The sequence below is a fragment of the Macaca fascicularis genome, chromosome 16 (assembly GCF_037993035.2).
Source record: "Macaca fascicularis isolate 582-1 chromosome 16, T2T-MFA8v1.1".
NCBI classification, from domain to species: Eukaryota; Metazoa; Chordata; class Mammalia; order Primates; family Cercopithecidae; genus Macaca; species Macaca fascicularis.
The window spans coordinates 10,526,601-10,553,021 of NC_088390.1; the positions used below are offsets into that span (position 1 = coordinate 10,526,601).

At 38.9% G+C, this 26,421-nt stretch overlaps 1 protein-coding gene across 2 annotated transcripts; it reads right to left on the reverse strand.

Moving 5' to 3' along the window:
• MYH4 (myosin-4) lies at positions 1 to 26,421 on the reverse strand. Of its 2 annotated transcripts, XM_045376302.2 has the most exons (41): positions 26,393 to 26,421; positions 26,141 to 26,189; positions 23,399 to 23,641; positions 22,816 to 22,959; positions 22,298 to 22,454; positions 21,531 to 21,558; positions 21,322 to 21,436; positions 20,392 to 20,484; positions 20,173 to 20,236; positions 19,924 to 20,022; positions 19,697 to 19,800; positions 17,447 to 17,585; positions 16,732 to 16,850; positions 16,481 to 16,630; positions 15,762 to 15,932; positions 13,929 to 14,238; positions 12,997 to 13,067; positions 12,324 to 12,411; positions 12,124 to 12,241; positions 11,679 to 11,802; positions 11,448 to 11,584; positions 11,062 to 11,317; positions 10,155 to 10,397; positions 9,664 to 9,840; positions 9,299 to 9,444; positions 8,929 to 9,019; positions 8,454 to 8,843; positions 7,841 to 7,967; positions 7,296 to 7,414; positions 6,972 to 7,168; positions 5,323 to 5,506; positions 5,078 to 5,243; positions 4,856 to 4,980; positions 4,278 to 4,586; positions 3,469 to 3,672; positions 1,991 to 2,116; positions 1,730 to 1,900; positions 1,539 to 1,643; positions 1,347 to 1,442; positions 738 to 813; positions 130 to 265 (listed from the first exon to the last, which is right to left on the reverse strand). In XM_045376302.2, the coding sequence occupies exons 3-40, from the start codon at positions 23,600 to 23,602 to the stop codon at positions 781 to 783; spliced, it is 5,700 nt and encodes a 1,899-aa protein (XP_045232237.2). In that variant the 5' UTR covers positions 23,603 to 23,641; positions 26,141 to 26,189; positions 26,393 to 26,421; the 3' UTR covers positions 130 to 265; positions 738 to 780. The 2 variants fall into 2 exon arrangements, with proteins under 2 accessions (XP_005582956.3, XP_045232237.2); XM_005582899.3 differs by lacking the exon at positions 738 to 813 and having other exon boundaries at positions 1 to 265.

The following is a 26,421-nucleotide window of genomic DNA, read 5'->3' on the forward strand; positions in this document are numbered from 1 at the left end:
TTTTTAGATGCAAAATTATCTAAAGATTTTATTTCCTTGATATACAGGACAGTGACAAAGAACTTCACATTTTGTGCATTTCTTTGGCCACATTTTCTTCCATTAGAATGAATTACTCTTCACTTATGACTTTTGTGTGAACCTCCCGACTCTTCATTCTCAGCTTGTTGACTTGGGACTCAGCAATGTCAGCCCGTTCCTCGGCCTCCTCCAGCTCGTGCTGGAGCTTGCGGAACTTGGCAAGGTTGACATTGGATTGTTCCTCCTGAGAACAGAGATACATTTGAGATAACAAGAAAATTGGACATTTTCTGATTGTTATTGCTTTTGTTACTTCAGTATTTGCCTCATGAATGAGAAAGAAAAAGGGTCTGTTGTCCAGGCGTGGTGGCTCACACCCGTAATCCCAGCACTCTGGGAGACCGAGGCCAGTGGATCACCTCAGGTCAGGAGTTTGAGACCAACCTGGCCAACATGGTGAAACCCTGTCTTTACTAAAATTAGCCCGGCGTAGTGGTGCATGCCTGTAATTCCAGCTACTCAGGAGGCTGAGGAAGGAGAATCTCTTGGACCCAGGAGGCAGAGATTGCAGTGAGCTGAGATTGCACCATTGCACTCCAGCCTGGGCAACAAGAGCGAAACTCTGTCTCAAGAAAAAAAGAAAGAAAAAGAAAAAGAAAAAAGCCTTATTCTTTAGTAACATAGTTATTTGAGAGCAATGCATCCCACAAACTTGCCTATGTAAATGAATGTGCTTATGACCCTCCTCAAGTCTCTTTCTCACTTGACTCTCTTTCTGGAAAACTGAAGAGGCTGCAATGATAACCAGAAGAACAAAGTAGCAGGGATCTGAATTCAATCTTGTTTCTAAAAAACAAACTTTAAAAAATAGGTGCGGTAGTGGCATTTGGTGCCAAGAACCCTAAGGAAGGTTTCAGAATTAACAGAATGAAAAAGATAACTGCAGCCAAATTGAAAAACAAAAGTTCCAAGATGGATTTATCATGAAGTTAAATGAGGCTTAGAATTCATACCCTCATTTGCACAAATCCATATGAGTTGGGGGCTGTAGAATGTTCTAGATAGGGAGGGAAGTGGATTGTAACCAAGAAACATTTCTATGTTAACCTGTCTGGAAAATTGCTTAAACAGGTCTCGGAAGAAATAAGCTCAAATCGCTAAGGCTCCAGTAATTTATGGTTCATTTTTCTCATTCTAAATATTCATGTTTATACCTAATTATGCATTCCCAATTTAAAGAAAGACCCCTAAATTCTATAAACTTTCGGCCCCACAAAACCTGGATCTGCATCTGAACCTTTCATTTCCACTGTGGAGATACTCACAGCCTCTTCAGCTTGTCTCTTGTAAGCTTTGACTTTGATTTGCAATTTGTCCACCAAGTCCTGCAGCCTAAGAACATTCTTGCGGTCCTCCTCAGTCTGAAAGAGGGGGCAAATAGATAGTGCCATTATTTTAAAACAACTCATTATTTTCTTGAAAGCTGTAGGCCTGGAAGATGTGAAAACAGTGGTCACCTGGTAAGTGAGTTCCTTCACTCTTCTCTCATGTTTGCGAAGACCCTTGACAGCCTCAACATTGCGCTTCTGTTCACTTTCCACCTCACTTTCAAGCTCTCTCACCTGGAAGGGAACAAAGACAGTCACCAGTTTGGCTATAACTGGCCACATGAGTAGGCTAGGAATTGAGTGAAGTTGTGGAGACCCACCCTGGCCTCCAGTTTCTGGATCTGCTTCTTCCCGCCCTTCAGGGCCAGCTGCTCAGCCTCGTCTAGACGGTGCTGCAGGTCCTTCACCGTCTGCTCCATGTTCTTCTTCATCCGCTCCAGGTGGGCGCTGGTGTCCTGCTCCTTCTTCAGCTCCTCAGCCATCATGGCGGCCTAGTTAGCAAATAAATCATGAAAATAATGAATTCTGGTGATAGCAGGCAGCAGGCATATGTCAGTAAGACAAATGCTCATCTTGCTTACATCAGTGATGGCCTTCTTGGCCTTCTCCTCTGCATTGCGGGCTTCCTGGATGATATCCTCCATCTCTCCCTGGATTTGGGAAATGTCTGTTTCCAGCTTCTTCTTGGTGTTGATCAGGCTGGTGTTCTGTTTCAAATTAATGAAAGAGAAGAGAAGCACATTAAATTATAGCAATTCACATTGTCATTTTACCTAGTGTATACAGGCATAAATTATTGATCATAAGAAATGTTTAGAATAAAAACCAAGTTAGAAGATAGTTCTAAGTTTATGCCTTTTCTCCTTTCTATATATATCTCTATTATTAATCACACTTCTAAATTATTCTAGGTAAAATCTAATTTCTGATATCAAACATATTCAACTATTACCAATTGCCATCTGTAAACATGAAACACAACCCACAAAACTCAAAGTGCTGTGCCATGCAGCACCACACCACAGCTCATTTAAAATGAATCCATAATTCTTAGCTGTTAACTCATGTTGGTTGGCTCCATATTACAAATGCATAAATAGTAGTCTTGTTGGGATAAAAATGAACCAAGAATCCCTTCTGTTTTTGGCAAGTTGACAGTATTTGGAATAGTCAACTTCAGATGCTGTTAATAAGAAAAAGGTTGCATATTAATTTGATTTTAAAGTTATATAAAGCATGTGATTTTAACACTTCTATAATAGTTATGTCTATATAGTGCAACTTTCTGAAGTATACAGTAATATTTATTGTAAAAGATAGTAGAACATACAAATTAGCAGACAAGAGACAAAAAATAATCACTGTGCTCTCACCAGAGATAAAGGATAAACTTTTATTTATCTTTCTGGATGTTTCCTGTATGTTTATATGGGAAAAAAGATCACACATCCTATATTATTTTTAAGTTGCTTTTTTAGCTTACTATACCGTAAACATCTTCCCATGGCAATAAATGCATACTAGAGTGGTTACATATTAGCCATTGTGAGGATATACCACCATTTATTTAACACATTCACTATATACAGCAAATCCTAACTAGTATTAATAATGGCCTCCATGAATCTGAACTGAAGAGCTTCTCTTTGTATCCCATGAGGTTAGCATTCTGTGCATATGTGATACATAAATATCATTTGGTGGCTTTTTGTTTTTCTCCTCTATTTGATTTGCCTATCTTTTTGTGGCTTAGAGTTGCATAAGACAAGACAGCTACAAATATTGTGTGTATGTTTATTTGTAGGTGGTCTTCTGTGCTTTTTTAATAAAAGTTTCTAGAATTCCAGATTATTTCAAATCAACATGATTATGCCAGCCCATAAATATACTCGTGAACCAGCTAGGTCCCAGTAAATCCTTACAGCACCCTCTACATTTTCTAGAGCTCCAGGAAGGGGCACCTGCCAAGATTATGTTTTGCTTTATAAACAAGCTTACCTTCTCAAATTGTCTTCAGCTTCAGGGAGTACATTTGCTAAACCATAGTCTTGAACCTCACCTGAGTGTGCAGAAGTTGCACACGCTCACTGGCATCCAGAAGCTCTTGTTCTGCCATTTTCCTGCTCCTCTCAGTCTGTTCCAGGGATGCCCTGAGCTCTTCAACTTCAGCCTGCATCAGGTTAGCTCTGCGCTCAACCATTGCCAGTTGTTCCTTAAGGTCATCTTGGCCTCTGATGGCATCATCCAAATGTAGCTGAGTGTCCTACCCAGAAAGAAAAAAGAGAAAAAAGCCTCTTACTTATGCTCCACTTAAAGCAAGTGCAAACTTATGGTCATGTACACTCTTTGATCTTAATGACTTAGAGTACGATTAGATAGGAACAATCTGCAAGTACCTTTAATAATAAATTCTTTGTAGCTGAGGGTTGCAGTTCTACTCAAAAGAGCATGATGTTTTATTATTTTAGACCCTGAATCATTAAAAAATACCATGGCTAGCTCTATGAAATTTTGGATCAGGAAAGTATCCTTAGACTTCAGTTAGTCCAATGGTGTTATTTTACATATTAAGCAATTGAAGTCCAGATTAATGAAGTGATTTAAGCAGTGGCATGTAGCCAAACTCTTTCATCACTTCCTCTGTCTCCCTACCCCTCACCACAGTGCTTTCTGCAGATAACAAAGCAAAATCTATCCTGGGCCTTTCAGAATTAAGCTCTTTTTCAGTTTTGTGCGTATAATTTTGAACTGATTACCATGATGCTTAGGTGATTTATGACACATAGTCCTCATAAAACTTGAAAATTTGAGTTACACAATGCCACTGAGACTGTACAACACTATGTGTATTTTCCCCAGCATACATACCTTCAGTATTGCTTGTGTGTTTCTAAGATTCCTTAGTGCCTCAGCAGCCTGGCGGTTGGCATGGTTCAGCTGGATTTCCATTTCATTAAGATCTCCCTCCATCTTCTTCTTGATCCTCAGAGCATCATTTCTGCTCCTGATCTCAGCATCCAGTGTACTCTGCATTGACTCCACAACTCTGAGGTGGTTCCTCTTTAGCTGATCGAGTTCTTCATCTTTTTCAGCAATTCTTCGGTCAATCTCAGATTTCACCTGATTTAGCTCAAGTTGAATGCGAAGAATTTTGCCTTCTTCATGCTCAAGAGATGCCTTAATAAAAGCAACATTTATTTAGGTTACCTAAAGAGCTTTTTATTTCTTTCACATTATGATAATTTCTCCAAGAAGGCATTACAAAACCCACAAACTATCATACGTCTTAATGTATCCTATTAGCTCTGCATTCTCAAGGTACAATTCAGTATTTTTCACTGAATTACATGTGTTATCCCCTAAAGATTTGCAACATGATAGAGATCTCAGTTGCTATTAATTTTCAATTTATTTATAATGCAGAGCTAAGCAAATGAAAAATATACCTCTGCTTCCTCTAGGGAAGCCTGTAGTTCACTCTTCTCATGATCAAGTTGTTTCTTTACTTTCTCCAGTTCATGGATATGCTTTCCACCCTCTGCAATGTGCTCTGTCAGGTCAGAAATCTCCTCTATAATAATAAAGTACCAAATTTCAGTTCAGTAGAAAGAAAAATTGAAAAGATATCTCCCTACCATTTTTGAAATAGAACGATTGCAATGACTCACGTTGTAAATTCTTATTCTCTCGCTTTAGAGTTTCAAGATGATCCAGGGATTCCTCATAGGCATTCTTCACCTTGAATAGCTCAGTGCTGAGAGAACGGGACTCCTTCTGGGAGGCCTCAAGTTCAGCTTGAGTTTCCTCATACTTCTGTTTCCATTCTGCCAGAATCTGGAAGTATATAGAAAATAAGCCTTTGAAACCAAGAATGATGTCAGTTTCCCCCCGGGGAGCTGGTACTGTGGACCACCTTGTCAAAGTTTCTTTGCTTCTTATCGAGAGCTATGCAGGCAGCATTAGATCGTTCCACATCAATCATGAGGTCCTCTACTTCGTTCTGTAGCCTCTGCTTTGTCTTTTCAAGAGAAGCACATTTGGAATTCACAGCTTCTACATGTTCTTCAGCATCCTGCAGACGCTGGGCCAGCTTCTTCCTGAAAATTGGGTCAGTATGAGTGACCAAGAGCAGATTCAGAGTCACCACAGTGCCCTTTATAAAGCTGCTGACTAGGAAAGCATATTTCCCCAAGAGTTGTCTACAAGTTGTTGAATTTTTCTAAATATTTTCACTCTCTTAGAATTCTGGTTTCCTGTTGAGTTCTTATTGTTATCCATCTCAGGTACTGCCAAACATGTTTACAAAGCACGTGTGTGTGTGTGTGTGTGTGTGTGTGTGTGTGTGTGTGTGTGAGAGAGAGAGAGAGAGAGAAAGAAAGAGAGAGAGAGAGAATATAAGTTAGCACTAGAGCTGAGTGGACAATGTGAAAATTTGCTCCTCTTTCTTTGTTTTTATTTCACTAAGCTGGTCCTCCAAGGTGTGGCACATTTTCTTGAAGTTTGCCTGGGGTGAGAAGTAGAAAACAGGAAGAGACAATACATTTCTCTTTTGAAGCCTGGGATTTAGAGATCTGTAACTACTTGTGGAAAAGGGCTGAGTTTTATTTACTTTGAGGAAGAAATGGCAATCATGAACAGGAGGCATATCACCAAGGAATGGTTAGCATTGAATAGTATCTTTAAGCATTTTCTAGTATGGGTCTCTTTCTTTTGCAAATGAGGAAACAGCAGCCCAGAGTGATATGTTCAAGGTCATACAATGAATCAGTAACTTTCTGGGTTTGGTGGCCTCCGATAATAAGTATTACTGCATTACTGCATTTCCCAAATTTCCTCCAAAATCTTATCTACTACTCTTTTCACTAACCTACGCAATTCATGACCTTTCCCAGCCCACACTCTTATCTAGAACTCCCTCTGGAAATGCTTGCTAAACTCTTTCATTCTGTTTAATTCTAACAACTACTGAGATAAATTAAATTTAGAAAGGCTTCCTTCACTAGGAATATAATGCTTTTTTTCTTTCTATGTGTAAATGTGTAAATCTCATGACCTGTAGTCCACAAACAGTATGTGTAATTAGTGAATACATTCATCGATATAGGTTGTTAATTGAAATAATGACAGCATATGACAACCTTAATCTAAACATCCAATACTCCAGGTAAGGAAAAACTGATTATTGTTCATTGTAATACTCATAATAATTTACCAGATAGTCTCAATGTCTCAATTTTTCCTTCTATTGAAAGATACTAATTCTATTTAATTCATAAAGAATATTCTGATAATTAATAATCCATCTTTGTGGAAAGAAATTTAAGATGCTCTGGACCAGAATGGGTAGAAGGATCTGGTCTCATTCCATTCTCCAGTGGATATACAGTGGACTTTAAGAAGAAGAATATGGTGGAATCCACCACCGTATAATAAAATATGCTGAAGTCTTTCATCTCTCCTCCCCATGCCTGGAATATTCTCTTTCTTCTATTTTTCCTTCACTGCCTTCACTTTTATTTCTTCCTGCTCCCCAGCCCGTTGCCCCGCACTAAAAGCCTATACTTGGCCTCTTCCAGCTCCTCTGTGCGCTGGATGGCGTCCGTCTCGTATTTGGTCCTCCACTGGGCAACCTCACTGTTGGCCTTGGACATTCCCCTCTGCAGCTCAGCCTTGGCTTCCTGCTCCTCCTCATACTGTTCCCGCAGCAGGTCACAGTCATGGCGGGCTGACTGCAAGGCATGGGCCAGAGCGCTCTTGGCCTAGACCAACCAAAAAGTATGTGATATAAGTTTATCTTCTGATCATTGAAATTTTCTGTGCAAAGTTCAATAGTGTGTTATGTTGCACAATTCAAGTGATTGAAAGTATCAGCTGGAGAATTCTCACCTTCATCTCCTCTTCTAGCTGCCTCTTTAGTTCTTCAATCTGTTGTGTAAATGCTTGTTTGCCTCGGGATAGCTGAGAAACCATAGCATCTTTTTCATCTAGCTGTCGCGAAAACTCACCTGTGGAAGACAAAACATCAATGATTTAGTTCTGTTGTCTAGGTAAACAATAATTTAAAGAATGGAATAACATTGTAACCCTCTTATTTCATATGATGAAAAAAACCCTCATGATTTTCAGTGCTGGTGAGAAGGTTATTTCTTGCTTTTTAAAAAATGTGTGAGTTTTCTTTGATATTTTAGAATTCGAGACTTTTTGAGTAATGCTGAGGCAACAAAAATCTCCTGAGCCCAGGGAGCTTAATTTTTTCCCTCAATTGTAGCTTAGAATCATTGCATTTTACTGTCTCATAACAAAAAGATGGAGGAATATGTAAGACGTGATAAATGAACGTACAGAGCTTGAGAAAGTACTTGTATTTGATAGGTAAAGGCTTGCCTTTCATTCCTCACCTCTCTGAAGGCTGATGTTATTTATTTACTGACCTGATTCTGTGTGTAAACGTGCCTTCTGGGCTGACAACTCATTTATTAAGCGTTGTTGCTCCTCTTCCTTTGTTTTTATTTCACTAAGCTGGTCCTCTAGGGTGCGGCACATTTTCTCGAAGTTTCCCTGGGGTGAGAGTAGAAAACAGGAAGAGACAATACATTTTTATTCCAGAGGCTGGGATTTAGAGATCTGTAACTACCTGTGGAAAGAGGTTGATTTTTATTTACTTTTCTATCAATCTTGCATGGTGGCTCTACAGTAGTAAAGGCATTTAATTTGGCTAAATAATGAACACATGATTGTCAAAATTATATTCTCTTTGAAAGTGTGAACATCATTTAAATTCTGCATCATGTAGAATATGGTTTTTAGATAAACCTTTTTTAAATTATATATTTTTTTCATGGTAATAGTATCAAAGGTTAAAGTGTTTCTACAAAGAAGTTAAGAGAACTTAAGTGATTCAATACAATAATGTGTACTAGGAGTAAGTTTAAGCTTTAGATGACATCTAATGTTTATGTAATGTGGCTAAAAATAGTCATATATAAACTTGGTCATTTTGAATTATTGCAAATAAAGATGAAAAGGGCACAAGTTAATGAAGACCTTGGCTTTGGAGACGGTCTCCATGTTACTAGCAAGGTCATCGATCTCCATCTTCAGCTCACTCTTTTCCTTCTCCAGCTTCTGCTTGACGCGCTGAAGGTTGTCAATCTGCTCCCCAAGCTCAGCCACACTGTCTGCATGCTTCTTCCGTAGAGCAGCTGCCGTGGCTTCATGCTGCAGGGTGGACTCTTCCAGGTCCCTGCGCATTTTCTGGAACTCAGCCTCCCGCTTCTTGTTCATCTCAATCTGGGCGGAAGTGGCCCCACCGGCTTCTTCCAGCCTCTCGCTGATCTCCTCCAGTTCCCGGGAGAGGTCAGAGCGCTGCTTCTCTGCTTTGGCTCGGGAGGCCCGCTCTGCCTCGATTTCTTCCTCCAGCTCCTCGATGCGGGCCTGGTTGTGATATGTCCACATTAATGTGAATTTATGTCAATTCTGTTTCCTGTAATGCTCAGAAAAGGTGGAGGTTATAACTTACCTGTAACTCTTTGATCTTCTTTTGTAGCTGCATTGCAAGGGCTTGTTCATCTTCAATCTTGCCTTGCAGATTGCTCATTTCAAACTCTTTCCTATTAGAAGAGCAGTACATTAGCTTATAATCAGTTCTCTTACCAATCTTCTTTTCTATGTATAATCTAAGTTTTTTTTTATACTACTGGTGTTGAAGGAGTGAGTAGTACAATATTTGACAGGTTAATAATGTATTAGTTTAATTAAATAAAAAGGTCAAAGATGTCATTATTTTTTTCCATATGTCATGATGTAATGTTTTGGAGATCTTTTTAGCGTATGTTTCATTTGCATTGACATACAACAAGCAGGTTATAGCTGAATTATACCATACTTACTTTTTGAGTTTCTCATCAAGTTGCTGTTTATCATTTTCTATATCCATTGTGGATTCTTGGGCCAATTTTAGGTCACCCTCCAGTTTTCTTTTGGCTCTTTCTAAGTCCATGCGAAGTTTCTTTTCTTGTTCCAGAGACCCTTCAAGCTAAATTTATAATACATTTTATTTATTTCAGCTCTTAAGCACTGAACCCTATGCTAGTAGCCTTCAAAGATACATAAGAAAAAAGTTTAAAGATACAACAAATAGCACAAGAACTTTATTCACAGACCAAGCGTTAAAGGCTTACGAGCATCAGTGCTGGTTTTGTGTCACAGTTGTTTAGTTCATCGCAAGGGGAAACATTTTCTTTTTCACACTTACATCATCCACTTGCTGTTCTAGCTTGGTTTTAGCTTTGGTCAGAGTGTTGACTTTGTCCTCCTCCACCTGCAGGTCATCCAGGGTCTGCTGATGGGCCTCCTGGAGAGCCTTCTTCTCCTTGGTCAGCTTTGCAATGTTTTCATCCAGGCCTGCCATCTCTTCTGTGAGGTTTTTCACCTTTAGATTTGAACAGATGACTGGAATGTCAATGACAACCTATTATCTTGATGAAAAACATGATACTGTAGTATCTTAGGATAATGTCAGCCTGAGATGGAAAATGAGAACCAGAAGGTAACACAGGCCTATAATGGCTGAAAAAATATGAGGCAAAGGTCAAGTAAGTAGATTGAGGTGGTGAAGACTAAAGAGATGACATAGTTATGACAGTGGTATTTTTCATATTCAATCATCTTCAGATTAAATTTTTAATTAAAATACTTCAGTATCAAGGTACTTATAAATATTCTAAAATGGATCATGATTTGTACCTTGTTCTCTGTGGCATGTTTCTCCTTCTCAACCTTGGCCAGTGTCAGCTCAAGGTCATCAATGTCTTTCTTGAGTTCTGAACATTCATCCTCCAGTTTCCTCTTCTTGGCTGTCAGCTCAGCATTGATCTCTTCCTCATCCTCAGCTCTTTCAGTCACCTCTTTGATTTTGGCCTCAAGTTGGATTTTGGTTTTAATCAACTGATCACATCTTTCCTCTGCATCAGACAAGGCATCTGCTTCCTACAGGGAGAAATTAAGCATTTTCATTTGTCTGAGCTATATCTACAAGCACACAATAATTTATTAAAAGGTGGAAACTTCAGTGACTGCCAGTTTGGTCAACATGTATACAAATTCCTAACTTTTAAAATGAAACGGACAAAATGTTAATATTGTCATCTACTGATCAAGTATAATAACAAATTTCCTTCAGATATTCATGTGTGGAAGTCCAAATCAGGGAAATTTGACAAAAATCTGCCTCTATACTAACCTTTGCAACTTTGGAAAAGTCACTCATTCATTGTAGGACTCAGTTTTCTCACATTTAAGAGGGGATTAATTTAGCCATTTCTCTGCCCTGGTAAAAACAACGTAACTTCTCTTTTATGCACAAAAATATACTAAAGAAAGAATAATCTGATCTGAGAGAAGGTTCCATAAAGAAAGGAAAATGTCTATTGATATTTTTATGATCTTGCTCACTGATGAGCAAACCATGCATGAATGCACATATGAACATGTGCAGCATAATATGTGACTTTGCATCTATTGCTTCTTTATGCCCGAGTCTTGGTGTTTTTGAACAGCAAACAATCAGAACAAATGTTTCAGTAGAAACCATTCATTTTAAAACATTAAAAACAATAAGATGTGGCTGAACTGTGCAATGTATAATACTTACAGCTTGAACTTGGAGTTGTAAGTCATTTTTCTCTTGCATTAGTGTCACCATCTTTTCTTCTAGTTCTTTCCTTTTTGCCTCTGACTTAGTCAGCTCTTCTTTGGTCTTCTCAAATTCTTCCTTCATGTTGGCCATCTCCTTCTCTGTCTCTGCACTCTTGAGGAGGGGCTTGATCTTGAAATACAGCTTCATCCAGGGCCAGTGCTTCACATTCATGAAAGCACGGATGTTGTACTGAATGCAGAAGATGGACTCTCTGTAGGAAAAGAAAAAAAGATGCAAATGGAGAATAACGTGGAAAGTGATCATCCTTCAACAAAAGTAATGACTGCAGTGGATTCATTTATGAAAGTGTGGAGAAGGAAGACTTGTGTGTGGGCTCTCACCTCCTCTCCATCATCTTTCTGAACTCCACTCTCATCAGGAACCCTCTGCAAATGGCTTGAGTGCGCGTGATGAGTTGAGCTAGCTTTTCATCTCGCATTTCCTCTAGAGTTCCCAACAGGCCAGCTTTAAAGAAAACCTTATGAAAGAACAAGTTAAATATGTTATTTCCACTTAGGAGAAAGTCTAAAAGTGATAGAATTATGACAGATAGAAATTTGGACTGGTGATACCTTGGTGTGACCGAATTTGTACTGGGTGTGGTCAATGTCAATAGACCCTAGAAGTTTCTCAGAAGCCTTCTTGCTGTCAATGAACTGACCCTCTGGGATAGCACTCGCATTTAGAACCTTGTATCTGTCAGAATAAAAAGAATATAAAAATGTGGTTTTTCTTCACCGAAAAAAAACCAGTGGAACATTTGGTAGCTATCACTGAAAAGATGATAGATTTTTTGTGAACAAAATGCCATTTAAAAAGTCAGACAGTGCTTTATGTAAAACTTGGAAAGATATTATGACAAACTTACGATAATATAAACCTAGGATTCTTTCTTTTATGATCAATTTTAAAATAATTGCATGTCACTTTTCAAAGAAAAGTTTTAAAATGTTTGAATTATACAGTGATTTTGATGTAGACTAAGACATTGAAAGGGAAAAATAATGAGACACAAACCTCTGTTTGAAGTCTGCATAAAGGATTCTGCTTGGGAATCCTTTCCTACAGATGCGGATGCCTTCCAGCACCCCGTTACACCTCAGCTGGTGCAGGACAAGCTCATGCTCCATGGCACCTAAAAGAATGAATCCACATGCCATACTTCCTGGTCTATTGCACACACGCTGGAGCTTGTCTGGATATCAGAAATGTCTTACCAGGAGTTTTAGTTTCATTGGGGATGATGCACCGCACAAAGTGGGGGTGAGTGCTCCTCAAGTTGGTCATCAGCTTATTCAAATTCTCCTGTGGAACCACATGAAAAGTTTTATACTCATTTCTAGTTGCATCTACATGACAGTCCCTATCAATGTTTGTCTTTCATTTCACATTTTAATGAGCTGTCTCAAGGAAAAACAAATTTTCATAACAGAGAGGAATCACATATATGGAGCATAGGTAGGAAATTACGGATTACACAAAATCAGTTCATTTCAGTTTGTTATTCTCAAGCACCACCAGTCAGAGGAACTTTGTATTGAGATTTTTGTCACATGAAGGAGATGTAATTGAATACAGTGGTTATTTTTAAAAGAAGGTTTGATTTCATGTGAAATTTGTGCAATACCAGATCTCTTGGATGTAGGACTCAGGGGCAGTGGTTCACGTATCATAAAGATTGATGTGAAGAGATACATAGTTTGTTTTTTTTTGTTGTTAATTTTTTCCCTAAGGCATTTAAAAAGTTTACAAAACCTTTAGTAGTCTACTAAAAAATATACTGTACTACTTTATTCACTTTCACCACAGATATCTTTAAAAAAATTTTCTGTTTTGATACTTTAGTTTTTTAATGAAAGTATTTATCTGTAATTCAAGAATATACTGTACCCTGAAAAGAGCTGACACTGTCTGGAAAGAAGAACCCTTCTTCTTGCCACCTTTCTTTCCACCACCACCCTCTAAAAAACAAAGTGGAAAAATTAAAGTTATTTGCCACAGCCTTTCAAGTACTATCCATAGACATCAGGACTGCCAAAATCCCCTTCAGAATTTAAATTTGCTCTCATTCACTCGCATCATTCCTATTCTTTCCATATCTCTCCTCCCTCAATTGTGGATTAAGAGAATCATAGATTTGTCTCACGTGATAGGCATTCAGGAAAAAACCAACGACAAAAGAATTGCGAGTGTAAAGGGTAGATGTGGGTAGGGGATGGGACTCTCCTACTCCAAGTCAGCAATGTCTGTTCTCTGAAGGAAGGGCCAAGGAGACAGAGTAGTAATGCCTCGTGTGTGCAGGTATCCCTCAGAGAACAGGCAGAGTTGCACACTTGGTCCCAGGTAGGTGAGCCTCTGCTCGCCTGCAGGGAAATCCTGGCTCCCATTTGCCTGTGTTTCCATGGTGTTACTTGCACATCTGGTGTTAGGGCACTTAAGAGAACAGAACTTCAGTTCCGCAAGCACTAGGGCCCTGACAAAGGATTTCCTTATCTCCAGCCTAGCTGGAGAACCTTGAAAGAACCAATACTATTAAAATGATACACATTAGTTTTATGATCCTGAGCAAATCACTTAACCTGTCTGAGATTCGTGTTTTCTCATCAATGAAATCAGGCTGTGGGCTAAATGATCCAGTGTCACTTAGCTCTGAAAGTCTATGACTGTAAAACTGTACCGCGGTTATTAAATACACTTTCTTTCATTAGGCGCCTATTGGCCAGTGTTTTCGTGTTAGGTTTTGCTGTAACCACATATGTCTCTGTTGAACAGTGTTTATCTATTTTGTACTCTTGTAACATATTAATGCTATTAAACATGACCTGATTCGGCAGTTTGTGCCCCAGAGAAGAGGAAAGCCAGAGTCTTCATTGCAGACTTCTGGTACAGCCCCACCACAGTCTCGTTCAGGGGGTCCTTGTTCTTGTCAAGCCAGCCGACAATGTTGTAGTCCACGGTGCCGGCGTAGTGCACCAGCGAGAAGTGAGCCTCAGGCTTGCCTTTGGCAGGCTTGGGCTTCTGGAAGTTGTTGGATTTTCCAAGATGCTGGTCATACAGCTTGTTCTTGAAGGAGGTATCTGTTGCCTTGGGGAACATGCACTCCTCTTCCAGGATGGAGAAGATGCCCATAGGCTAAGAACAGGAAAAAAGGGATGATATATCATGAGCCCCTCAGAACGTTATGCTCCATGTGGTTGATGGAAAACTGAAAATACAGTGTTTCAAAAGAAGACTTTGAATGATAAATTAAACAGGCATGACATGTAAAGTAATCATTATGTACCCAGAACATATGGGAAATATGCTTGCTAGAAAGACTCAGTTAAAAAAAAAAAAAAAAATCTGAACCATTTGGCACACTTTATGTTCAGTGTATAAAACCAGATTCTGAAAACATCACTTCAAAATTGAATTCTTTATTCCATAAATGTATATATCTGACTACTTTCTTTCCTACTGACAATATAACTTCCTTTACCTCGAATCTAGAGGTGACAGAAGTATGAAGGGAAGAGAGATTATGTGTAAGGACTAAAAATGATCCATTCCTAGGGGAAAAGTGCATCTTATGTTGTATCATTAAAATTCTGTACTTTAGCCTATGTTCTCCACCACTGTGGAGTTAAATGATAGTAATTTGGTTTTGCTTTCTAAGAGTTTGGCTTTTTTCTTAATGTATTTGATAGGAAAGAGTGAAAGAAAATTCAACATTGATGATTTAACAAATTCACAAATTGTATCCCTAAGAGTATTTCGGTGATACAGAAACTGAAATACTAGAGAATAAAATAAATGCCTTTTCTGAGGACCATAAAGTTTTCATGAATAGTAGAGATATTATATCACCAAATTAACATATCTTTTCCCCAAATTACGCAGACCTAGTCTTCTGTTAAGCTCTTACCTTTCATATTTTTGTGAATTTTAACCTGAGTATTTTAAGTTTTCCTGGGTGGCGATTGCATTTACTCTTCCCTTCCCACTGCTTAGGGTAGGGTTCACACATACACTTTATTGATATCAACAAGTACATGACAAGCTCCCAAGATACTTTTGGAAGTGTTTAACGATTGCTTGATGAGTGTTAACATATCTAGATCTGATGTAACTATTGCTCCACCCCCTTAATAATGGAGAATTCAGGGCCCATTTTCTAGGTAAGTGATACAGAGGTTTGGTGTTTACTCAGTAGTTATCATGAATGGAGAAAGACTTAATGACTGCAAGAGTTGAAGGACTAACCTTCCGATCTTTAAGACATGTTGACAGAGCCTGCCTTGTTACACATGAGGGATGATGATACCTGCACAATACACTGTCATGGGTGCACCAGGGTTAATTACACAACCCAGAGGAATAGCTGTAATTTCATCCCTTTCTCCCATATGCATGAAATCATGTAAGAATAAAAGAGAGAATTAAGTTTTTAGAGGGATAAATGCGAATCCATGTGTGTGTGAGTGAGAATCATTTTTCTACAAACTGCTCTACTTATTAATAACAGATCGCTTGGGACATACCTCATATCCAATCAGAATATACGAGTGTGTCAGGAAACAGCACTGCTTGTTCTTTGAGAACAGGGAGTGTGATTAAGCACAGAAAGGCAAGCAATTTGGTTTTCATGTTTTGAAAGCTAGAAAAGTCATATGAACCTTCTCAATGAGCTCGATGCAGGCAGCCAGGTCCATCCCGAAGTCAATGAACTCCCACTCGATACCTTCCTTCTTGTACTCCTCCTGCTCCAGCACGAACATGTGGTGGTTGAAAAACTGTTGCAGTTTCTCGTTGGTGAAGTTGATGCACAGCTGCTCCAGGCTGTTGAACTACAGGACAAGATAAATATAGGAAATTACTCATAACTTAAGTATTCTATCTACAGAGTATCTATTAGTGTTTTCTTATGAATTTAAAGCATTTTGGTTTATTAAATTATAAACCTTCAGATTGTTTTCCTAGTACAGAATTCTAAACAAAGTAGAATTGATTCTTTGAATACTTGTTTTCCAAGTAACTGCATGAGATCATGCATACTAGGCAAAATACTGTTAAATGAGGATTCTAAAATATTCCCTTAGAGTAATTTTAAAAAGGTGTTTTTATGCTCATCTGCTTGGATCCAGGATAGATTTTGACTATTTTAACCTCTCAGGAATCAACTTTTGAGACTTCTAGACTGAAAAGAATAGAATTTTCTCTTTTCCTATTTATACCTATTTACTTTTCATATCTTTTCAAAGACTCTTTTCAGTAGGAATTACATTTGAACATTTTGTAAGGTACATTTTGTAAAAGTGATCTTGTATGCTCTAACAAGATTGATAAAATGACTGAGGATTTGCACTTACTAATCTTCTGTCAGTTCACAACTCACATCAAAGATCTCGAAGCCAGCAATGTCCAAGACCCCGATGAAGTACTGCCTGGGCTGCTTGGTGTCCAGCTGCTGGTTGATGCGGGTGACCATCCATAGGAACATCTTCTCGTAGATGGCTTTGGCCAGAGCACCCACCGCATTGTACACCTTCAATAGGAGTGATAGTTTAGTTTTTTAAATTGAAAACAGTGATGAACTCCTGAGTCACTTGCGGTTCAAATAAATCAGAGAGTTTAAGTCATGTTTACCTGCTGCACAGTCTGGCCTTTGGTGACGAACTCATTGCCGACCTTGACTCTGGGATAGCAGAGGGATTTGAGCAGGTCAGCAGAGTTCAGACTTGTCAGATAAGCAGCTTTGTCAGCAACTGTGTGAACAAGGTGAGAATGGTGAAACTGACCATGGCTTACACAATTTAAAATTTAAATGATGATGACAAAGAAAAAAGGTTTTACTCAAAAAGTAATATGTGCAAATGTCATTGAAACCTATTCATTTGTTCATATTGCCTCAAAAGCATTGCCACCACTTTCACTAATTTTAGTCATTTCTTGTGATGATAAATTGGAGGTTGGGGAATCGATACTCTCTGTGATATTTAACGTTGCAAAAGTAGACCACAGATAAAAATAATTTGAGAAACCCTAACCTAGAGGAGTAGCGACAGAAATATTCAGATCTCTGTTTCTTCCAGTGCATGTGGGCACACAGATTATTCACTGAAATAAAAAATGTATTAGTCAAATAGCAAATATGAGCTTACGAAAAGCCAATGAAGAATGGAATGAGCAGAAATCACAAATCTGCTCAATAATGTAAAACGTCAGGCAGTGTGTAATTTCCTTCTCATAATACTTTTGCCCTTCACGAACTAGGTCAGAGAAAGTAAAAACACGGTCTCTGCCTCTGAAAAGCTCACTGTGTCAGTTCTGTCAAGTGGAAGATAGCAACGGGGGGTGGTACCTTCTGTGCCGTCTGGCTCTGCCTGCTCTTCCCTTTGCTTTTGCTTGAATTTCATGTTCCCGTAATGCATCACGGCTCCAGTGAGCTTGTAAATGGCCACCTTTTCATCAGCAGTGAAACCCAGGATGTCCACAGCACTCTGTCAAAAGAGTTGAATTTACTCATCCCCAATTGGCACCATGGAACACTCCCTCAGAACACCGGGGCTGTCTCCCACTTTTTTCTCATCTTGCCTTGCCTTATGTTTGACTAGCACTTTGCCATCTTCAAAAGGTAGTCATATGCTTCACCTTTTGATCCACATGGCAACACCAAGAGGTATGCATCCGTCTTTCCATTTGAGTCAGGAGTCCATTTGGTCACAGAATATGATGTGACTTGTCCACACTCACTGAACCAGGACTCAGAGCCATGACTTTGGATGCCAAGACTAGTACTTTGCCCCTTTTCTCCACCCCAGCCCCCCTTTGCTTCTCAGGCCCATGCTCCTCATGGTCTCTTGGCTATTTTTGTTTCTTTTCTCCAGTCTCGCAAGTCTCTCTGTTGCTCCTTCTTCTCCTATTTGTCTTATCCTAATACATAATCCCAGTCTACCTTCCCACTCTAATGAGTGTGAGCGGTAAAGTTGGAAAGAGGGTATGAGGAGAACAGCAATGGCTGTGAGTCTTTCTCCACATGCGTCTCTGATAGCAAGCCACAGCTCAGCTGACCATGAGATGCCTGGGGTAGCAAACTTTACCTAGTCATTTATTTCTCATGCAGAGAAGAGACATTTGTGAAAAGAAGGAACTTTGCCGTTTAGTGTAATATTTCTGTGTCTTTTTTCTCTATAGAATTTTGATTACCTTTTTAGTTGCCCACATAGGCTTTGAAAAGGCTTTTAAATGGGGGCAGGATTCAGAGCAGGCAGAGGAAAATGCGTTTATTTACCATTCTTACCAAGACTCTTTCCCCAGATTATTGCCTTCCTCTTCCGGCTCACTAACCCTACCTATTTACAGAAACTAGACATTATTACGGAAGACTTAGAGCAAGACTGCTACATTTTTTTAACCTCGCAGACTAGGGTGTGTTTCTTTTTTTTTTTTTTTTTGAGACAGAGTCTCGCTCTGTCGCCCGGGCTGGAGTGCAGTGGCCAGATCTCAGCTCACTGCAAGCTCCACCTCCCGGGTTCACGCCATTCTCCTGCCTCAGCCTCCCGAGTAGCTGGGACTACAGGCGCCCACCACCGCGCCCGGCTAATTTTTTGTATTTTTTAGTAGAGACGGGGTTTCACCGTGTTAACCAGGATGGTCTCGATCTCCTGACCTCGTGATCCGCCCGTCTCGGCCTCCCAAAGTGCTGGGATTACAGGCTTGAGCCACCGCGCCCGGCCTAGGGTGTGTTTCTTAACTCCCTATCACTTTTGGACAGACAAAGATAATAGTAAGTTATAGAGAGTACAAGCTGATATTTATAAGATGAAGCCACACAAATGAATTATTGACTTCTCGAGAATAATATTTTAATAGAAAAAGCATTTTTGCAAAAGCGCTGTCAACCCTAACTTGGGAGTTTTGGGATAGTCCCATTGATATTAAAGTTAAAAATAAAGAAGATTATTCAGAAATCAAAAGAAAACATGAAATATATATAAAGTTTACATATAAAGAAAGTAAGCCAAAAAGTAATATTCCTTAAAAAAGAGGTGGTAGTGGGGAAAGAGTGTGTAGTTTCAAAAATAAATATAAAGGCTTATGGAGTCCCCAAAGTGAATGTTTCTGAAGTAGACAACCCACTTCTTCTAATGTTGCTTAGAGAGTAGAGAGGGATATATTATTAACCCACAGAGGTTTATTCAAAATGAGGCTTATGTTTACATGTGACTGCAGAAGAACAGTGGGAGTTCCATGTTTAGTTGTAATAATATTGCAGTTCCTTCCCAGGATCTTGGGTGTGGGGTCTGGCATAAAATAGCAGAGAAACATCAATATTGGACCATAAATATCAACCAAAAATGACTAATAAGATAGAATAAAAGGAGCCTACTAGCTAAGGAATACTAAAGACCCAACATTTATTACAGGCTTTTTAACACATGTAAGGGGAGGATTTTGAAATATCCTATAATTTGTTTCCAAGAGTAAGAAAGTCCAAAGGGTTGTATTACCTGTTTATAGTCTTTCTGCCACTACTTTCCACCCTAATAGAGGAGAGTGTTGTACACTGGAAAATGAATTTACTGGTTACTACTTTGTACCTATTACTTACATCTGTGGCCATCAGCTCTTCCTGGTCATCAATGCTGGGCACAGTAATTTCCCCTTGGCTGACAAACGCAAAGTCATATGGGTTGGTGGTGATCAGAAGCATTTCTGAACACATGGAAAAGAACAATATATAGACAGCGTTACTTGGTCATCAGAAACATTTCAGAGGGGCTTCTTAGAAGGGCTGTTATTCTTCTTTGGTAGAAATAAATCAAAGATGTTTCTTACCAATGAGCTCTGGTTTCTTATTGGACATGATTTGATAAAATATGTGGTAGCTTCTTTCAGCCTTTAGCTGGAAAGTAACTCGGGACTTCTCTAGCAGATCTGGAAAGTCAGATTAAGCTCATTTGAGAGCAGATACCACAGTGAAAAATTTAGTGTTTGAAAATTTCACACAACAGAAATAAGTACAGGATTTTCCAACATGTACCCACAAAGAAAAAGATTCTCAATCACTAATATTTATTAACTTACATGTTTCAATATCTGCAGAAGCAAGTTTGCCTGTGGCACCAAAATGGATCCTGATGAATTTACCCTTAAAAAGGAAAAGGAGGGATTGTTGTACACATTAAAAGTCAGAAGCTATTTTTTTTAGCTGTGGACCAAGCAGATGGAAAAAATGTTGACACCGCATGCACAGAAGAGCCAGTGAAATGATCCTCACGTGAAAATGAAGATCAAGAGACTTACAAAGCGAGAAGAGTTGTCATTCCTCACGGTCTTGGCATTGCCGAAGGCTTCCAGTAGGGGGTTAGCACTGATGATTTGATCTTCAAGGGTCCCCTTAAGAGAAATGAATAAGACAGATAAAGAAAAAAGTTGCAGTAAATAATTTGCCATTGACCTCTTTCCGTTCCCCATTGCCCCGAACAGTATTCTGTAGCTTTGAGAAAGGCTTTCTAAAATGAGTTAAAAGGAAGGTAAATTGGGAAGGGGAGTGGGACACTCCAGTGACCTGGTCTTGACTTCTGCATCCCCCAGGCCCAGAAAAGCACCTAAAAAATGATTGTGAGAATTTTTCCTATTATACTTGCCAATACGTTGCCCTATTCATCTCATTCTCACAAGCCCTTCCAAGAGTTATTTTCCAAATTCTGGCATCACTTGGCAATGGGCTGCTATGATTTTGAAGCACCATGGTCAATTTAAAAAAATTAACCTTTATTTTGGATTCAGGGGATACATGTGCAAGTTTGTTACATGGGTGTATTTCATGACACTGAGATTTGAGGTATGGATGATCCTGTCATCCAGGTAATGAGCATAGATAGTATCCAATAGGTAGTTTTTTGGCTTTTGCCTCCCTCCTACCCTTCCCTATCTAGTAGTCTCCAGTGTCTGTTCTTCCCATCTTTATGCCCATGCATGCTCAATGTCTAGCTCCCGCTTATAAGAGAACATGCTGTATTTGGTGTTCTGTTCCTGCATTAATTCGCTTAGGACAATGGCCTCCAACTGCATTCATGTTGCTGCAAAAAATATGATTTTGTTCTTTTTTAAGGCTGCGTAGTATTCCATGGTATATACATACTACATTTTCTTTATACAGTCTACTGTTGATGGGCAAGTGGTTAGATTTTAAAATCTGTTATTCTGTCCTTAGATGAATATCATGCCCACCTGCATTTTGCCAGAGGCAGGTTCCTCTTTTTTCTTCTCTCCAGTAACTGCAATTGTTGCAAAGTACTGGATGACACGCTTTGTGTTCACAGTCTTCCCTGCACCAGATTCTCCACTATCAAGTTCAAACAGAAGAAAAGTTCAGAATCTAAGGTAGTAGTAGCCACTACAATGATCAAAACAGAAAGAAAGTAGTGAAATCTACATACGTAATCAGGATTGACTGGTTTTCACGATCTGTGAAAGAGAAACCAAAGATAATATTTAGAAAAACACCCTTAACACACAGCAACACAGTACTTACAAACTCAAAATTGTCTTTTAAAACTCCCCATTTGCAAAAATAACTATATGAATTTGTGCTTTGCTTCTCGTAAGGTTTTTCTAAAAATAAGTATCAAAGATGTACTAATTAATAATCCCATTACATTTCTGATGTATAGACTATGTAATGCATCATTTTACCATTTTATCCATGAGAATAATCTATCAATATCAGATTAATAACAATTTTGTGTCCCATCCTGTCACCTGGTTCATAGTTCAAAATTATGTCAGGTTGTTAATGTCCAATTTAAAGTTTTATACTGTGCTTGTGATAACTTGTCACTGTGAGACTTCAAAACTTACTTTTTAGGAGAGATTATGTATTATCTATAATTCAAATGCAGAGTTGATGCCTAAATTTAATTAATTTTGAGGTAGAACTAGCATTAGTTAATTTGGATTTTAGCACAGAAATCTAAGCAAAATTTCCCCTATTTTTGGAACTAGTGCTTAGCATAGAAATCTAAACAAAATTTCTTCTCTGTTTGGAACTAGTGCATTTTATTCTAAATATATTTCCCTAATTTTATTATTTCTATTATCATGTTTGTGCTGAACATTTATTCTCAGAATACTAGCCCCATGTTTTTTCTGATATCAGTATACAACTCTTTTACAAATGACTATGGAAACTGTAATTCTCACTCACCAGTAAGCATGAACTGATAAGCATTGTCAGAGATGGAGAAGATGTGGGGCGGGGCCTCCTGGCGCTTTTTGCCTCTGTAGGCTGTCACCACCTCAGGGTTGTACACCGGCAGCCACTTGTAGGGGTTAACGGTGACACAGAAGAGGCCCGAGTAGGTCTGTGGGAAAGGACAGGGTTGCTCAATCAGCAATCACCTTATTTATCTACCTTGGAAATACTGCTTTAAGGGCAAGCAGAGGGGGACCTAAGTACTGTGTTAGTTCTCATAAAGTTTCATTCATTTGTTGCCTCCCTCCATCATTACTGCTGCACAGAATACTTCAGTTTTTCAACTAATTCAGTTAAGTAAATGGCTTTCCACATGTACATTTTAAAACATATCAGAGTTTACAACATTAACCAAATGATTGGTCATAAAAGAACACTGCAATAACCAAATTTATTTAAAGCCCTTAATTTATTTTGGCTAATGTGTAGTATGTGGAGTGAGTGACAAATAATGTTGAAAGGGTACTCACGTAGATCATCCAGGCTGCATAGCGCTCTTTGAGGTTGTACAGCACAGCAGGTTCATGCAGGTGAGTCATCATGGCCATGTCCTCAATCTTGTCATATTTGGGAGGGTTCATGGAGAAGACTTGGTCTTCTTTCACCGTTACAGTCTGTTAAGAAAAGAAGGAGCCAGTGCACATCAAATAAGTAGTAGAAAAGGCCAGGTCAAAAAATAAGTATCGGCCGGGCGCGGTGGCTCACGCCTGTAATCCCAGCGCTTTGGGAGGCCGAGGCGGGCGGATCACAAGGTCAGGAGATCGAGACCACGGTGAAACCCCGTCTCTACTAAAAATACAAAAAAAATTAGCCGGGCGCGGTTGTGGGCGCCTGTAGTCCCAGCTACTCGGGAGGCTGAGGCAGGAGAATGGCGTGAACCCGGGAGGCGGAGCTTGCAGTGAGCCGAGATCGCGCCACTGCACTCCAGCCTGGGTGACAGAGCGAGACTCCGTCTCAAAAAACAAAAAAAAAAAAAAATAAAAAAAAATAAGTATCACCTAAATTAACCCCAAATGAGGCAGAGTCTAATCAGCTCCAGATGTTTTTACTCACAGCTCCAGCTTCGGTCTTGGCTGTCACCTTCCCCCCTTCCCTGCTCTGCACTGTTGCTTTCACGTAGGACTCCTTAGGGTCCACCACGAAGACTGATGTCTTGGCATCAAAAGGCTTGTTCTGCGCTTCAATTCGCTCCTTTTCAGACTTTCGGAGGAAAGGAGCAGCCTCCCCAAAAACGGCCATCTCAGAGTCGGAACTCATGGCTGCAGGTTACTGATGGCAGCTCTGGACTAGGTGTATCTAGAGGAAGAAACAGAGCCAAATGATGATTCAGGGCTGGGGTGGAGAATTGTTCTGTTGATTTCATATTAATGTGCTTAATTTTCCATGCTTGTTTCCCCACCCCTGCCTTTAGGGACCACTCCTATGTACTATGTCAAGGAGCTGAGAGATCAGCTCATTGATTTGAAAGCACTATGTTGATAGCTTAATTTTTGTGATACTTTAAGCCTAAGTTCATTCCTCTATGTTGTAAACCTTAGTTGAGAAATGTGGAGGAATCAACATTCAATCAGCAACATTTGTGATGCTCCAAGCATGTTCAGAATTTTTTCTTTTTCTTGCTGCTTTTCTTTTCTTTCTTATTTCCAACCTCCCCCTCTTAACATTGTGATGATATGAAGAAATGGACAATAACTGTTTCCAGTGGCTTTACAATATAAGTGAACCTGTCTTAAAAACTCAAATACAGATCTTTGGGCAAATATTCCTCTCATACCCAATTACTAAAATTGGATGTCAGACTTACTAAAATCGAACGTGGACAGGTACACCTGTTCTTTCAGGACATAAGTCCAGATCTAATAATTACAAATAAACATCTAGTTAACTGACAGGTAAGTAAAGGGAAAAAATAACTATAATGAAAGCTGAATATCCAATGTATAATTTTGCCCTAAGTAAAAATTAAAGTCTCTTTTATTAGTTTTTAAATTGTTTGAAAGTCAGAAGTATTATCTAAACCAAAAACAACTTTAAAAGATTCTTGGAGAAAAAGAACTTCTTGATTTTTAATAAAATTTTATAGTGATTGTGTATGTTTAGTCTGTATTTCTCTTTGTTTTTAGTTGGATTTCAATATAATAGATTTTAAAAATCTGATTCTTACTGTCTTAGGTTTATAATCTCTTTCTTCTCCTCTTTGTAAAAATACCAACTAATCTTCTAAATACTTTTTCTGATATGGATAGCCAGTATAAAGTTTCAAGCCAAAATGAACTTTAAAAATTTTCCCCACTGGCAAATTAATTATGAGAAAATAAAATAAGTCCTGCTGTCTTGATGGCAAGGACAGGGTGAGCGGCCAGAATAAAAGAAGGTGACCTCGGGGGAGCAGAAGTGTGTTGGTTGCCAGCGACAATGACAGCGATGATGGCAACAACAGCAATAGCCACCATCTTCTGCAGGCCTTCCAGAGTCTTGATCTTTTGTTATCCGCCTTAAACTTTCCCTCAACTTAAAATGTTAAGTATGGAATTTCCACATACTCTATTTTCAAAATCAGTCTTACCTGTAAAAGCGTCCTGATGACACTGTGAAACTTAGACATATTTTCAGGGGACATATATTGGATCATTTAATGTTAGATTTTTTTTCTTTGAAGAAGAAATGTTATTATATTACATTATATTTTGTTTCTGTGTTTGTTTTTACACCAGGCAACTTTGAATTAACAACACACGGCCACGTGGAGATTACTATAATGCAGTGAATTCAGGAAACACAGAAAGATGATTGCTACCCTTCCCATGTCCTGTCTTATTATAGATTAATTGTTTCCCAACTTGTGGATCAAGCCCCCACAGAGCCTCAGGTTGTTGCAAGGGGTCCTTGAATCCACCCACACAGTGATCTTTGCCTCAAGTTTGAGGAAGCAGCATTTCCACATGAACAGTGTTTTCTGTTCTTTTATAAATAAATATAGCTGCCATGTTAAATATAAATTCATTTAAAATAATTCTTAAGTGTAGAATAGGTTTTCGTGATTATATATACCCTTAACATAATACTAAAAGTACATGTCTGCACATGCACAATTAGCAGGATTCCATTACATGTTTTGATTCTCCATTAGCAGAGTTCCATTAAATGTTTTGATTCTGTGGAGGTGTCCTTGAAAACCACTGACTTCAGTCACAGTTGGCAAGAGCTGGAAGGACCTTAGCAGTCAATAGAATCCAGCTTCCTTGTTTACTGATGAGGAAACTAAGGCCTAGAAAGGTTAAGGGTCATTCCATGTCACAGAGGTGGATGATAAGTGGCAGTGCTGGGACATGAGTCCTGTTCAGCTAACTGCAGGTTTGTTAATTCCACTGCAACACACTGTATTTCGAGATACATAAAGGCTAACTGGCTTGACCCAGGCAAATAGAATCAGTGAAAAGCCTGGATGGGCACCTAGAAATATCAACTTCCAGATAAACACATCTTGATTTTATCATTTGGTCTCTCTGATATATCCTTACAGGTTATGTTGGAGTAGTAGTTCATATTAAATATTACATATGATGGCTGCATTCTTTCTGAAGTTCTAACAACATGTGAAAGAGAAGTTTCATGAAGTTTTGTTTGATTAAGTGTCCTGAAAAGTCAAAATTTTATGAGAAGTCATTTTTAAGGAACAGCTGCCCTGATATCCTATTCCCAATACTAAACTAGAAAATAAAATGGTAGCTCATTAAGATGTAGCAATATAGAGATTCCTTTGTTCTTTAGAGCGTAATAATAAATTATTCTTACCTCTCGTATTATCAGATGAAGAAGGTGGCAGGCTCAAAGCAGACAACTACTGTTGAAAGAAAAAATAAAAAGAATGCGGGATTCTTTTTTTCCCCATTTAGTCACAAAATACTGGTAACTACATTGTGTACAACGTCATCCTTAAGAATGTTGGAAAGAATACTTAAAATTTGGGAAGCAGTAGATATCCCTTAAATGAAAAATCATTATCATCAGGAATGTAAAAGTAAGTGTTCTTCCACATATACATACCTTCAAGAATTTTGAGGAAGGACGGGACC